Source organism: Mirounga angustirostris, unplaced genomic scaffold, assembly GCF_029215605.1.
Source record: "Mirounga angustirostris isolate CCGP_5_RB_7025 unplaced genomic scaffold, mMirAng1.0.hap1 SCAF_3, whole genome shotgun sequence".
NCBI classification, from domain to species: Eukaryota; Metazoa; Chordata; class Mammalia; order Carnivora; family Phocidae; genus Mirounga; species Mirounga angustirostris.
In genome coordinates this window covers 65,794,140-65,810,341 of record NW_026991711.1, presented here as the reverse complement: position 1 = coordinate 65,810,341, position 16,202 = coordinate 65,794,140, and the positions used below count along the sequence as shown (strand labels likewise).

The 16,202-nt window shown below is 42.5% G+C and overlaps 1 protein-coding gene across 3 annotated transcripts in view; it reads right to left on the bottom strand.

Moving 5' to 3' along the window:
* Positions 1–1,685: 1,685 nt before the first annotated feature.
* DCLK1 (doublecortin like kinase 1) overlaps positions 1,686–16,202 on the bottom strand; it is a 351,394-nt gene continuing 336,877 nt past the window's right edge. For 2 of the 3 annotated variants that reach the window (XM_064586188.1, XM_064586189.1), the window contains exon 17: positions 1,686–7,406. In XM_064586188.1, coding sequence (XP_064442258.1) covers positions 7,242–7,406 — 165 coding nt within the window. In that variant the 3' untranslated portion in view covers positions 1,686–7,241. Of the gene's footprint in view, positions 7,418–16,202 lie in introns of all 3 variants that reach the window. The other variant, XM_064586190.1, reaches the window with a different exon arrangement.

The window sequence follows — 16,202 nt, the reverse complement described above, 5'->3', positions numbered from 1 at the left end:
CTTACTCGTCTTAGCCCCCACAACATATCACTCTCAGTCAGTCCTTGACAATGCTTGTCGCATAAATGGACACAGTTCAGTATTAGTCTAGGACGGGGTTTAAAATCGCATGCTAATTACAGATGGCAGAGAGGACTCTGGGAGGCCTTCTACCTCAGAGGCCAGGAGCAAAGCCAAGAGTACCACAGGGTGCGTGCACCACCGAACGGGCAGATGGTAAATACACATCTTCAAGTGAGAAAATCCAAGTTGCCATGAACACAAGGTCTCACTGGACGTGGGTGGGTGTGTCCGTCTACCTTATCCGACCTCTGGACCAGGAGCCTCAGGATAAATGGCCACCCTTCCAGCTAGAGATATTTTCTCGCCTTTAAAAGTCTTCTGATCGGAGTAAAAATAAAAACGGACAGCCGAGTTTCCCTTTTCTTTCCTAAGCCCAAACGAAGGGCCTTCCATGTCGTTGGCACTTACGCAAGACACATTTGAATGAATGATTTGGATGTGCAGGCAAGCTGACAGGGACATCTGTCACAGCGCTGACGGCCAGCGCGGATTTGGCTGGTCCAGCTGGCTGGGTGGGGTTCCTCGTCTTCCCTCAGGGCTCCTCCCGGAGCTGGGGAGCTGGGGGAATGGGCGACCTTCTCAGATACAGCAAAGCTTTCCTTCTGTGTAAGGAGATGTTAGGAGACATGTCCCAGGAGGCTTCGTTCCCTGTTTCTTGTTACCCCTTTATCTCCATTTGCATAAACCTCCTTATCTGAACAGAAGCCCCACCTCCCCAACTACCAGTCCCTCATGGAGGTGGGGTCGTGGGCGGCCTTTCTTTCCCAGTTTCCTCCTGTGGCAGCTTTATCATCTCCGGTCCCGAAGTCGCTGCTGTGGGAAGCTTCTGCATCGGGGCCCCATTTTTCGGAGAGCAGGTTTTTGGCGGGCTCGTAAAACAAGGTAATGGTCCTGAGGAAGCAACCGCTTCAGCTGTTGTTCGCTGCAGGGTCCGAAGAGCCCAGAAAGGACCCAGCGATTTCACTGCAGAGGAGCAAAAGCGAAAACAGTAGGCACCGGGGCAGCCCGCGCACGGCTCGGAAAGTGACCGCTGAGGTCACAGGGGCTCGGCGCCTTCACAGGACACCAGGGGACCCGCAGGTACTGTGGCAGGCCACCTTTTCAATCTCCTAGCAGTGACAACCTAACACAGGAAGGGACTTGATTCCATTGCGCAGTTTGGCCATCTTCTCGAAGGTCAGTATTGCACGTGGAATGCCTAATGGGGAATTGCTATCAAAATGGCATCTAATTACAGGTTAGTGGATAACACAACACGCTTCTCTGGAGAGCTTGTGCACTTGGGCTGAAGGATAAAATAGGGCTGAGTGGTGTTTGATTTCTTTGTGTTGGTATCCAAGTCGCTGGCCCAGGCAGGAAGGTAATATATGAAAAGGGACATTTTTGAAATAGTTGTTTTTGAATTATGCCCATGAAATATACACTCTGCTGTGGGGGACATGTGGGAAAGCGACACGCTGACCGCATGACTAATTTTTAAAGCTTTGTATGGAGAGAACTCCCCCGCAAGAACACAGCTGGGTTATTCCTTCGTGGACTGAATGTGTCAATTATGAATTGAACTAAAATGAAATTTTATTCCATCACGGCAAAGGGAACCGAGGAGGGGACGCTGCAGCTAGGGTATTACATAGTAGTTCATACACCAAGTACTATTATTTTATTAATTTTAAGAACATGTTTTACATAAAAACAGGCAACATCAAAAAAGCTCAGTTGATAAATAAACATAATATATCACAGATGATTTCATTCCACATTAACCTACATTTATTAGCTTAAACTGAGAGATTAGGGGAAAAATTGGATCTCATTCCAGCTTTAATCATGGATACAAATCGTTTGAAAGTTATTTCATTAAGATTCTGAAAATCAAAGATTAACCTATGCCATCTGCCCCACGCAGCCATTGATAAATTCAGTATTTTCAAAGGAAACATTGAATTTTTTTTTCTTGCACCGAATTGAAACCTTTCAGAAACTTGTTTAAACACATCAAGTACCTAACCCGCCTTTTTAGTATGCATGAGCAAAATACTATTTAATTTCACACTCAACTAATCCTTTAATAATTTTCTTTCAGCCAGAATGAAAAAGGCTATTATTAATTTCCTAATAAAATTTTAAAAAAATAGTTATCGAGGATATGACTCTAACCTTGGACCAGTTTCAATTTCTTTTTATTTTTTCTGAGCATACATCGAAGATTAATGTCAATGGCAAGTGAGAAATTGTCCCTAGAGAACTACTCAAGGTCTTTTTCTTACCACATTCGATTGGACTGGAATGAATTGACATTATAGCATCTTTATCATCACTTTTAAAATCCTACTTTCTCTTAATACCAACAGTGAAGGCTTTTAGAACTATTATTTACTTTAAATTAATAAAGTATATCACAGACAAAAATATACAATTTTACATTAAAGCAACATTAAGGGTCTCATTTCGGTTGACCAAAAAAGAATGTTGAGGAAATTTACAGGTAGGGTTTAATTACAGAGATCGCCCTTCCTTTGGGGGAAAAGAATGAAACTAGGTTTCTCACTTGTCTCCAAGGGCAAGATACTGCAAACCTCATGATCAAAACACCTGCCGTTTAGAAGTTCGGTCATCAACAACAACCACAACAAAACCCAAACTCACCCTAGCCAGAGGCATTCTAAGCCTCTACATTGAATTTCCTGTTTCCCACCAGTTTAGGACCCTTAATGTTACTGGATGAATGGTTGCATATTTGAGATGAATAAAAAATAAAAGACTGGCTTAAAAGCACCTCCTCCTCAAGTGTGTAATTACATACAAATTAAAAATTCCTTCTGACAGTCCTAGGAACCCCATTTGTTACTGTTTTATGTATAAGCACCATTGAGCCAATTTTAAAGCACATTTGCAGTAATCAAATGTTTAGTGTCTTCAAGTTTTGTTGATTTATTTGCCTTTAAACAACAAAAAAAGTGTAGAATGTGTTCATTTATGCTCTTTTCACATCTGAATTGACAAAATGTTACTTTTGGAAGTGCTTTTAATCACTGTTTTTTTTCCCAACAGACAAGAATGGCTTCCTGAAACCTGATGATTTAATAAAGAAATCCATATCTCCAAAAGAAGCGTTTGTCTGACCCTCTATCACTACATGCAAAGTAAGGGTCGGTCTGAAAGGATTTTCCCCAAACTCCTAATGGAAATGGCAGACAACACACAGGAAAGGCTAACCTTTGAACTGACCAACTTCAAGTTTCTTGAAGATCTTTGGACCAAAAAAAAAAAAAAATCATGTAGCAGTTTAAAAAATTAATGATTTACAAATTATAGAAAAGATATGTTATCTACAGTATATGCCAGGTGACTCATTCATGTTGTTTTAAACCCACATCCACATGAATCATTACATTGAAACTACCATCTTGGATCTTGGTGCTTTCCACAATTCCGCAATTACAGTGAAGAAGGGGACATACCAAATTTGTTGTGGTTGCTGCCCTTTTCTAGGGAGAATTGGGCAGAAAAGAGAAGGCAGTGACCCTTCACCCTCTTTGGTACAGGCCCTATATAGCAAACTTCAGCCCGGGGCACCTTTTTATGGTCAAATTAAAAACCTTTGAAAACAGAAGTTTATCATGGAAATGCTGACAGATCCTTACCCTGAGAAGGGCTACCAGGCAACACAATAATATTAGGGAAGCTGTCCCTCAAGCACAATTGCACTTCAGCGCGGGGTACACAGTTGTCTAATGGGCGCCGTTGGCCAGCAAACAACCGTGATTTAATGTGCTTGAGCTTTGGTCATACGGTAGCTCCGTGACCCTCTAAGCTAAACCAATTTTTCTTTTCTTTTCTTTTCTTTTTTCCAACTGAAATGTGCCTCAAAGGGTAAAGGATTGCAATTTTAGCCTTCATTCATGGATATATTGCTTTCTTTCAACAATATCTGACGGGCCTGTTAACCACCACCCAAGGGGGTGCTGAGCATTGCAGGAAGGGCTCACTGAATACAAAACACCAAGTGTTTTTAGCAGTTTATTTGTATTTTGTTTTCTCTGCTTATGTTAATATGCACCACGTGTAAGTTAGATGAGGGCTACGGTAAAAACATTTTCAGTGACTGAAATCTTACTTTTCCTTCTAATGATGTGGAGCAAATCACATATTCATTGATTATGACAAAGAAAATGATTTCTGCTACAATGTCGAGAAAAAAAAGTGTTCATCAATAAGAACAGTTCTCATCTACAGAGATGATTTACACGATGCAAGTCATGAAGGAGGTCTTCTTTAGTCAGTCTACTACCCAACTGAAAGGATGAATCTAAAAATTCCCTTGAAAATACCATCTGGTTGGTCATGTATCAATAAAGGAAAGACAGTCCCCATCACCAGGCCACCACCATAAGAGCTATATTAAATACTTAGAAAAAAAAAATATGGCAACACTGTGGCAATGATGAGATCGATAATTACAGAGATACACTGCCATAATAGTACATATTTATTCTATGATAAAGTGAAATAAAAAATAAGATCGATTTGGTTATAGAAATTCCTTAAAGAACACCACCACTTAATTATTTCAAACTTGAACTATCCCAAGAATGTTGTGAAAAAAAATTAGAAAGCACTGGCTAAAAGCAAAGCAGTCCGGATACACCAATGTAATCACATGCCTTGTGCTTGTCTGTTAACCCTCTGAGTACATCTCTGACATTCAGAATCTCAATAGCTTAATGCTGAAGAATGCATTGCATCTGATTACTCAATATTTCTACTTGACAGGTCACATTCCACTGTTTATTCAGCACAGATCACTCAAATTCTACAGCGATACGCTGGGATCCCCATGCTAAATGCCCCTCTGCAGTGTGCTGGGAAACACTCCCCAGCTTTACAGGGTCCACGGTCCCCCTAGACTTGGATGGAAAAAGGCCTGAGCCATGCACTGGAAGTTTGGGACATAGATGCTGTAGCAATGTATGTAATGCCCACGGGAAAGACAGTAATTCGGAGAAAAGAAACGAAAGTGACAATCTACTGCAGGTAGGTCTCTGCCCATAGGATTCTTCATATTCACACATTTAAAGTTGAGGCCAAGCTACAGAGCTACTTCTTAGTCTTAGAATAGTGCTTTGCTTTATAGTTCTAGAGAAAGCAGTAATTTCTGACCGGTTCAAGGTATTTCACTAATATGGAATCTACCTACACACCAACACCCTTCCTGGTGTTCTGCCCTCCCCCACCCCCCAAAAAACCCAACTGATTTGTGCCACTTTGTGATGTTGTGTGCTATCATTGCAGAACTCTCTAAAAGGGCGGGGGGAGCTCTCAATACATGATCTACTGTTTACATGTCAGGACAACGCAGACCAAAGACATAAACCAAAATGCAGAAGAGCAAAAAAACTGGGGAAACTCTGCTGCGAAAGCCACGAGATGTTGGGATTTTTTAAATGTATATTAATAGAGACCATAGTTGATGAGTTGAAGAGTGAAAAGCAGCGACTGAAGACCAACGTGTATCTGAAAATAAAGAACTGACTATACAAATTTCAAGACTTTCAGATACCGAAGTATATTCAAAACAGAGACAGCAAGTGCTGTTTGGCCATCCGGTTGCAAATTTCACGAGACATCACTCACTGGTTGTCTCCTGGATCAGAGAGCTGAGCAAACCTTAGCAGGACATTTGAGTCGGACCCCTGCCTCCAAGATGCCATGACCAGCCTCTTCTCTAAGCACTGCAGTGACAAGGCCGCAGCCCCCCCCCCCCCCCCCGTTCTGAAACGGGACACATTCTAGAAGAAACTCACGGGGGGTACAGGGCTAGGCAGAAAGGTTTGGTTACAGGAGTGAAAACAAAGATCTCAGACAGGACTTGGCCCAAAGGGAGAAAAACAACATGTCTCTCTGGCCAGCTAGACAGGGGTATCAAAAGGTCATCTTAGGGAATGGAAGTTTTATTCTCAGGGATATCTTCTAGGTCTTCCATCCCGCTCTTCCTGGGAGACTGTACATAGGTAACCTAAAGGTGCACATGGAATTCTCTTACCAATGGTTTATTTTCTCAAAACCCATCTTTAGAACATTCTGGAGTGTGCCTTCCCTTGCGCTTTCTCCTCAGCCACCTTGCAAAGCACTTGCCTCTAGGCCCCTGGGCCCCAGCACTCCTCTGTCCGGATTTCATACGCTATATGGATTTCACACTGAAGACTGCAGCGCACGAAAAGCGGGTGAGAAAAAGAACAGGATCTTGTTTCCTCTTTCTGTTTGAAATCCCAGCCCTATAGAGCACCTGGCAATTTATTGCTCTTTTCCACCAGTTGTGTCTTGTTTTTTTTTTTTTTTTTCCCTACAGATGTCTCATACTGAGCAGGCAGACCCTCACTCACCACGCACAAGACAAGGTATGGTGACTTCCGAGGGTCTGGGCTGTCACTAGCAGCAGCTGATGTGGAAGCAGCATTTCTGGGGCGTCACCAGCCCATCTTCACGGGAAGGCGATGTGCGGGAGGGGGCGCCAGGTCTTTCCTGGGTCAGGCTGTTTGCCACAGACCCAATCGCCTCCACTCGGGATGCAGGACTCGAGGCCGCGGACAGTCATACCTCTAGTGAGAAAAGTCCCTCTCAAAATGGGATTGTGAAGAAGAAAGAGAGGTCTTATGTCTAAGTTATAAGCCTGCTATTTTCTAAACCCACAAAAAAATGACAAGCAAGATATCGTTCTAGATGTCCTTCTTGTCTGGACATCTCAGCATCTAATAACATCCCTTGATCTGCAGCAAAATCAAGAAACGTGTGTGTATACATCCAAAGGCCTGAAAAATTCCCCAGGGGTTCTCCATAAAATCCTATGCACTCAGAGGGTTAACGCGCTATCTTACAATACTGCAGATCCTAGTTTGACTGATGAACACATTCATTGCTTCTATGTTTAAAAAAGTTGCAAATTAGCCTTAACCCTTTGAGGACCCTATTAGCAGCAAGTTGCCATATTCGCAAACAACATGTGGTCATCTCATTCAGCAAAGAGAAATCGCTACAAAGATACCAGAAAACACACTTTCTGTTCTGCCATTCAAGCATTGAGTGCCAGATAGATCAGATGAAACTGTTTTACATAAATTTGGAAAAAAAATCTCAGAGTCTCAAAGGGTTAAGCTAGGACTTCGAGTAAAAGGGTCTTATTAAAAGGGCGAGTTTGGGGAGCGAACAGTCTCGGATGAGCTTGGGGAGTAGTCTTCCGATTCCGAGTTGAGTTCAGGTGGCGCTGGCTGGGCTTTGTACCGGCTTCTCACATCCTGGTTGCGTCTTCGTCGGAAAACCTGCCTCTCCTTATCAAGAGCGGTGGTCTAGCAGGGGCATAAAATGAGAAAGAGGACAATTAGGCTGAAGGAAATGGTGAAAGACTCATGCTCAGGAACCTTCTGAGGTCCGAGGAATAGACTGGCCAACTTCACTGTCCATGATGGCTCACTTATGTTGACAACAGTCACCACAGTTGGGGGAGCTCTCTGCTCCCTCCCAGAGCAGCTCTTAAGAGCACCTGGTCATGACCTCAGGAGGCACAGGCAGGATGGATGATGTCCTGGGTTCAACCTCTCCCCAGCCCCCTCCCCGGCCTTCCCCAAGCTCCACATCTATTCCCCTTGGTCGCTCCCAGGCGAGCTAGAGAGCCCCTGGTAAATGGGAGCCCTGGGCCCGTGTGTGTGACACGTGAGGACGCCAGGCGTGCCTCATTCATCACCATTCAGCGGCTGGATAATAAAGATGAAAGGTGATGAAGTTGTCAGGCATGGAAACAGAGCCACAAGCTCATCCTGTTATGTTAGCACCTCCTCATGCGAAATTATCTTATTATCTGTTGATGAGGGAGTGTGGCTGAATCTCTGGGAAGGACTGGTTTAGCTTTAATGAAACCAATGTCCTGAAACTGGAAACTGCTTTGAATGCAATTAAACCAAATGGAAACCCTCCCCTGGATTTAACTTTACAAAGTTCATTTTCACTGTCGTATGTGGTAATTTATAAAACAGAGATTCAATTTTGTAGGTATTCCAACTCCGGGATCTCTCCGCCTCATTTTCCTGATGAAACCTCAGATGATCTCAGGATGTGCTACCCAGCCGTGGCTCTGGAAGTTATTATGACATCAGAATCGGGAACGGCATGACTTCATTACAGATTTAATGGGTGTGGGGAGGAACGGGGTCATTACGGAGAAACCTTACACAGAGAGAAGAGTAGGTACAAAGCCTAAAGAAAAATATAGAACACATATAAAAGTTGAAGGCGTCCTTGTTTGAAAGTCCCTCTTTAAAAGGATGTAGCCTGGAGGTTATTCTGCTTTTAAGAGATTACTTTTCCTCTGTAGGGATATATACCACCATTTTTCCTCTTGAAAATTTACTGTTAGCTTCTTCAAAGAACAGAGATAAATTTATAGCCAGCCTGGTTCTGAGAACAAAGTGAAAACTAAACCCCTCATACAATTGCAGTATAGCTTTAGAGCAATCTTAGATCTAAAATAGGGCAATCAAAGTTCCAAAATGAAGTAATAAAGAGAAAAAGACTGCAAGTATAGAAGCAGTACAGTAAATGGCTTTGTTAGGGTGAACTGCTCTGCTTTAAAAACCATCCACATACTGAAGAACAGAGTTACAAATCAATGAGGAAGATAAACTTCAATAATTCACTTCTCGTTTCACTAGATTGTTAATACAATGATGCAATAACGGGTTTGTTGAAATGTCTGCGTTTGATTCTTCTACTTGCAGAATTTTTTAAGGACACACACACACACATATATGTAGTTCCTGGTCTTCTTACCCTCCGATTTTATGAAATTTTCAGCATCATAAACCCAAATTCCTAACTTTATTTAAAACATTGTAAAGTTACGACACATGGTATTTTGCTTTCAAGGCAAACTGAAAATGTTGTTTGTGTAGAGTTGAATGTTTGTAAAAAAAACAGACGTCTATTTAGTCTGACTTACATAAAAACCATTCCGTAGTTAATCCAAGAGTAATATAAACTCTCCTCTTAGTCATAAAAAATATTTCTATTTCTACCTTCTTGAGAAAGAAAAAGTCATTGGCATAGGAGAAATACTGAGTAGTGGACTGAGGCTTTCTGGTGTGGGGAAGAAAAGCACACCAGGATTGTAGTCAGGAATTGTGACTCTGCTCTGTCCATCGCTGGCTGTGGGAACTATTTACTCAGTTCTCGGTTAAATAAGGAACAGGAATAATCCCTTCCCGCTGTCCTAGAGTTGCTGTAGGTAAAAATGGACGTGCAAACGCTTTTTAAATGGCTGAGATGCTCAGAAATGGAAGGCGTTCGTTGTTGTTGTTGTTGTTTTTCCCTCTTCACAACTGGATGTAAGAGACAGTTTTAAAGTTAAGTAACTGCAGGTCAGAGGAAAACATGCAAAACAAAGCTCACATCAGAACTTAGAGCACCCTCCCTCCCTCCTTCCTCTTGTTGGCACCTTCTCCATATTTACTGTGTCTCCCCATAATCTACTCAATCCCTGCAAGTCCTGCTCTCGGCTGCAGCCCCTGAAATGGGCCATTTCTCCATAAAGACTGCAGGACACTTTATGCGGGGGCTGGTGGCACTCAATGCTGAGCCCATGCTTGGATGGTTCCAGTCCCCTGATTTTCACTTTCATTTCTCCAGATCCTTATAAGGGCAACAACATTCTCTCCCTTACTTGTCTCTCTGCCTGGACAACACTTGCCCTGACCCCTTTGACCGGTCAGTTCTCACCACTCCTGCCCCTTTCTCTAGTTAGCAGCTTTCTAAATGTTCGCCGCCTCAGTGGATGAACCTTGGGGCTCCAATGCTCCCTGCTTTCAGTTGCGTTACTAACCAGTAACTTCAGAGCAGTTATTTTTGGAAATAGATCATGTCATGATCATATGTCATGGAATGAGCGTGTGAAGGTTGTTTCTGTTGGATTTATAGGCTCTTAGAATTGAAAGAGAATTTATAAAGCATTCTTTGTCCAATGCTCTGCCTTTGCAAGCAGGGAAACTGAGGCCCAGGCACGTGGAGAGACTTGCCTGAATTGCATTGCTAACCAGGAAGAGAATTCAGTTCTCCTCCTGCAGAAGGCCTGAGAGATTTTTTCCCATTTACTCTGAAGTCTATCGAAATAGAATAAAATGGAGTCACCATATGCCGGTAGCTCACTCCTTTGTTCCCAACCAGAGTGAGCTGGGGAGAAGACACTGACCATCAAACGCCCAAAGACCAGGGCTTTCCCATGCTGATGGCCCGAGAACCCCTCTCCTTCAGGGACAGCAAGCCAGCGTCCACTGGGTGTACAATCCCATTCTGGGTCTGTTAACTCCAAGGGAGCCCTGGGTCTGATGACAGAGAGGCAGTTTCCTACCCACCCATGTCCTCCTAATATTCGCAAAGGCTATACAACTAATGATTGGGGCTCCCAACCAACTTGCTCGCAAAGATGCTCCAGAGGGCGTCCCTGTCTATAGGCCTCTCTTCCCTGGGTTCCTGCTCACTCTGCTTCCAGCTCCATGACTGTGGTTCATTTTAAGAATGTCCTCCTTCAGGCGCCTGGGTGGCTCAGATGGTTAAGCGTCTGCCTTCGGTTCAGGTCATGATCCCAGGGTCCCGGGGTCCTGGGATCGAGTCCCGCATCCCACCCAGGGTCCTGGGATCGAGTCCCGCATCTCTCTGCTCCTTGGGAGCCTGCTTCTCCCTCTGCCTCTCTCTCTCTCTGTCTCTCATGAATAAATAAATAAAAATCTTTAAAAAAAAAAAAAAAAAAAAGAATGTCCTCCTTCTCTGTGTTCCATGAAACCTAGTATTGCTATCCCTGTGCACCCTGCCTACACCACAATTGCCCCCAATTCACTGTCTTCTCTGCCACGCTGTAGACTCTTTGAAGGGCAAGATCAAGTCTTGGGCACCCTCTCTGTGTTCTCCATAGTTCACAGCACACAATAGATACTCTGCAAACACGGCAGCTTTTTAAATATGGGGAAATACCACAGAGGTCACATTATTTCCCTCTTGAGCACCCAACCCCCAGTCCATCCTGCTGTGTACCTGACAGGTCAATTATCCCCAGGTCCAATTTATTTACAATTCCTCATAAAGCCCAATTCCTTGTCCTAACATTCACAATGTGCTTACAGGAAAAACTCCCAGGGTCTTGATCCTGTAATTACTCAAAATGACCTGCAGACTTATGCTCCATTAGCAGACACTTGATTTTCTTACATAGCATCCATTTATTCTGTTTACAGTTAACCATACCTCAGTTTCCTTTTGGACATGCCCCATTCCTACACTGTGTGGTTCCAGTGAAGATGACCATGGTCTCATCTTTGAGGGTGGGACAAGGATGGGATGGGTTTGTGACCCAGGAGCAAGCATAAGCTTACTGCATTCCCCAGTACCCACGACTGGTTCAGGATGGGCATCCAACCCAATTAATAGGACACAAGGAGATTTTCACTGGGACTTCACTTTTATAATGAATCCCCATTTTGGAAGGATGGTAGGCTTGGCGTTGCTTCCCACATCCTGGTACCATGTGAAGCTCCAGACTAAAACCAATATAGGGAGGCGGAGTGGAGAGATGGAAAGAAACCAGGACATGACTGAGTGCTGAATCCATCCATCACTGAAGCCAGACCGAACCTTGGAACCTTCCAGATTAGATGAGATAATAAATTTCCTAACTACCTAAGCCAGTTTGGTTTGGCTGTCTGTCGCCTGCAATCAAAAAAGTCCTAACTGATGTGTCTCTGAGTACACTTCAATCCTTCTCACCCTACATCTTGGTTCAAGGTGCTCACCTATCTGAAATTACTTCTCCTCCTTCCCGTCCACTCAAATTTATCTATGTTCCAAGATTTGATCAAATTTCACCTCCCGCATCACATTTTCTCTTTCTAAATTTCTCAGGCAAGTATTGTCTTGACCAAATTTTTGGCACTTTTTGCACATGCCTCCTAATTATATTTCTGTGCATATGTCCCAAATACTATGCAAGCTCCTCGATGGTAGAATCTGAAACTTCTTTGCATTTTCCAGAGAATGCCTAGCAGACTGTGGCACACATACTAGAGACATATTAAATATTTCTTTTTTTAAATATTTCTTAATTAATACACGATTAAACTTTTTCAGATGTACTTTCTGAATAACAAAAAAACAGAAGCCAAAGCAACTGTATAATACAAAAAAAAGTAAGAACTTAAAGGTATCACAAGTCAATATTTAAGGATATGATGTATGTGACCAAATGGTTACATCACATAAAGTTAATATTCTCTTATACTCATATATTTATCTATTCAACAACCATTTATTGTGAAATTCTCAGCACGGTAAGCTGTCATATATCATATTTTTAGAATTTTAATTGTGGCTATAAAATGAACTTGCCTCTAAAGTATGTACAGTTCCAATTTTACACTTGAATTCTGTAGAGTGCATTTGTAGTTCAGGATAGATGAATTCAGCAAGGAAATAGAACAATGTGCTTTTCCATAACTTTAAAAAGGTATTGCTATAAAAATATATATAATCCCACTGATAATTTATGCCCCCTCCCCCGCAAAAAAAAAAAAAAAAAAAAAGGCATTCCAAACACCATTTTTCCTCTGAAGTGCTGCATTACAAATTTAAATTCTGGGCCCTTTCAAACATTTCTGAAAGTCTGCTTTCCTCTTTTTCAATTACCAAAATTCCCAGTATCAAGAAAATAGGGTCTCCTCTTCCTACTGCCTATCTCTGTAAGGGAAGGTCGTCCTCAGGTACAGCCTTGATGTTCCATTAAGACTTAAGACTTCCTAACAGATTTATTATTCTATTAGTTATTTTGCTCACGGTCAGTAGGTTTGTTAGAAATGACATGAATGGACTTGCAACAGAATCCCCAAGTGTTTTCCTCAGTAAGTTGTCACTTCGTTAAGAACTCGCAAAAGAATCCGAAGCCTGCATTATCACATTTTGGTGCTAATTACCACAGGTTAGAGGTGAGCAAGAAATCTCTTGAGATTCTGGAGTTGACCAGTAGTAACCGAATATGAAGCTCTAATCTAGTTACTTAAAATATGTACCCAGTAATGACGGCTATCCTGTGTACTGAGTTACAGCTAAACAATAGTGCACTGGGGGATCCTGGTAAACAGTACGAATAGTTGACCAAATAAAATGATGAGGAGAAACTAATATAAACCTGCCCTACACAGAAGAAACTGTATATCCCTACCTCAGACTGTAAGCCCTTGGGTCTCACAGTGTCCTGAGGAGCTTGCTAGATCCAGTGTGAAAACTGAGGAATGGGAAAATAATGCTGATGACTTTGGCAACTCAGGTGGCTGCCCACACAGTAGTTAGAAATCTTAGAGAAATTACTATCCATCAGGTTTTGGTGCCTGCCGTGATAGCAGGAACGCATGAATGAAAGACAGCGCTTGCCTAATACTGAGGAAATACATTCCGACAATAGAGACATCTAATGAATTCGGTCAGTGGCCTCTTGTATTACAATGGAATGATACTATCCTCCACGGAGCGCTCAGATATTTTAAATCTTCATCTCTGACATTACATTCGGAAATCAGCATAAATATGGAGGACATAGCCATCTAGCATATCTATGCGATGTTGAAGGCAAAACAAAGCATGCGGGAGGAAAGCCAGGAATGAATCAAGAATACGAACCAGAACATTAGCTTTGTTTCTGCCAGTCTGCATCACCCACATGTCTGCAATGTTTGTCTTGTCTGGTTGGCTTTAGCTTAATCCCCTTGGAAGTAGCAGTAGGGGTAAGTCAGGAGAATTAGCTTTTTGTCCTAGCTCAGCTGATTATGTGTCCTTGGACATGTTTCTTAAGCACAGTGAGCCCCAGTTCCCCAGTCCATAGACTAAAGGGGAGGTACAGTGCTTGATCCCTAGGGAAACTTTCACCTACGAAATACTATGAATATGCTTAATATCACCATCAATCTACACTAATGGGTTACGTTTTTCTCTTAGCAAACAATAGGCCTTGCAGTCTCTGGATCAAAACTCATTCTGTTCTGCAATATACGTGCAGGACTTGCAAGGGATGCACCTCATTTAAGTTGTGAGGCAATGTTTTCTGTCGTGGCAGTAATTATTGCATTTAAGTAACTGCATTTTTCAGAGGCAAACGTCGCCTGATTTTCCGTTTTTGCTGCTCTTAATTTATTGCTAGCCATCACAAGTCGTCTTCATTTCATTAATAAAAGAACATTATTGTGCATTTTGCCTTTTAGCCCATCCATTATTCATACCACCAAGGAGACTGAACTGAGGATGCAGCTGTTCGGGCATTAATCTCAGGAACCCTTCCCCTTGCTCACCCTCACTCTGTAGGGACTGAGTTACGATTTCCTTGCCACTCTGGAAATGTTTTGCCTGCTAGTAAAATTAAACTGGCAAATCAATTGAGATATCCACCCTCCTCATTTTATTTGGCTTACTGTCATGCTTGTTATGATTCTGTTTTGTTTTGCTTTAATATCCTTTTGAGGTCGCGCCAGGAACTGCACCGTATCTGGATATATGACATGGTATTTCCCTGAAGTGAAGACTGTTAAAATGGCAAAAGGATGTCTTGTGGAATGAAACCTAGTAGCCTTCTAAGCTACTTTCTAGGTGTGACTCTCTTAAATGTTATTCCTTACTTCCCGGGGGCAGAGCCACCCCCATGCTTCTCCACCATCTTAAACATAGGCTCCTCCTGGTGCTCTGTTCTTAATGGAATCCCAAATTGTCCTTGTTCTCTACAATGGGTTTCCCATGGCCTCCCACCAGAGGGTTAAAATTATAGCCACTTGCTGAGCTCAGGCTTCTAGAGGAAAAAATTCATATGTTTCCTCTGCCCCACAGACCCTGATTTTCTCATCACAGAAGCTAAACTGAGCTGCCATCTTGGTTTTCCTTCATCATTCTAGTAAACTAAAGCATAACCACAGCCATAGTTAATCTGATGAAAATCTATAAAAATTTAGAATTTACTAAGCAGATAAGTCATGAGTAATTCCTTTTTTACAAAAACAACTTTTTAGCTTTACTGAAAGACTTACTCTCAGGTTGCTATAAATGGAATGCTATCCTAGAGCATCTCATATGTAATTTGATTGTCCAAACTTGAATTTACTCCAAATCCTTCAAAAACATGTTTATCCTCAAAATTAAGGTTTCTCTATATTAATGGTCCCTTGATTATACAGTTCAATCATTTATTCATTAATTTAACAAATATTTATTGAGGGCCTCCTATGTGCCAGGCATTCTAAATGGTAGAGATACAGATTTTAACAAGCCCACCAGAAGGTGCGTTTAATTTAGAAACATTTTCCCCCTAGAATAGGAGTCAAAAAATTTTTTCTGGGGGGCACCTGGGTGGCTCAGTCGGTTAAGCGACTGCCTTTAGCTCAGGTCATGATCCCAGGGTCCTGGGATCGAGCCCCGCATCGGGCTCCCTGCTAGGCGGGAAGCCTGCTTCTCCCTCTGCCCCTCACCCTGCTTGTGTTCCCTCTCTCGCTGTGTCTCTCTCTGCCAAATGAATAAATAAAATCTTTTAAAAAAAAATTTTTTTTTCTGGGAAGGCCAAATAGTTAATATTCTAGCCTTTGCAGGCCAAACAATTCTTTGACCCAACTACTCAACTCTCTGACAAAAACAGCCATAGGCAATTTATAAATGAATGAGTGTGGCTGCTTCCCGATAAAATTTTCTTCACGAAAACAGGCAGCGGGCACCACTTGGCCCATTGACTGTAGTTCGCCAATCTCTGCCCTAGAGGGTAACATTTAAAACTTACACTTCCTAGGATTTTTGGCAACAGACTACCTTAAGTAAAATTTAATGCCACAAATGCTCATGAATCCTGTAAGTTACTTAGCAGTTTCTCCCAATCAGAGCATCAAAAAAGTTCAAGTTTAATCACAAATGCTTCGATCTGCAGCGAGGAGACCCGTTTTCTCAGGAAAATCTGGCTGCTGTGCGGAGTGGATGGTTTTCTCGGGGAAGTGAGGGAGACCCTGTGAGGGAAGCCGTCTTTTCTGAGTTCCTCCTTTGGGCTGTGGGGTTGGTGAAGGCACTTTGGCATAGGCAGCTCTAACCCT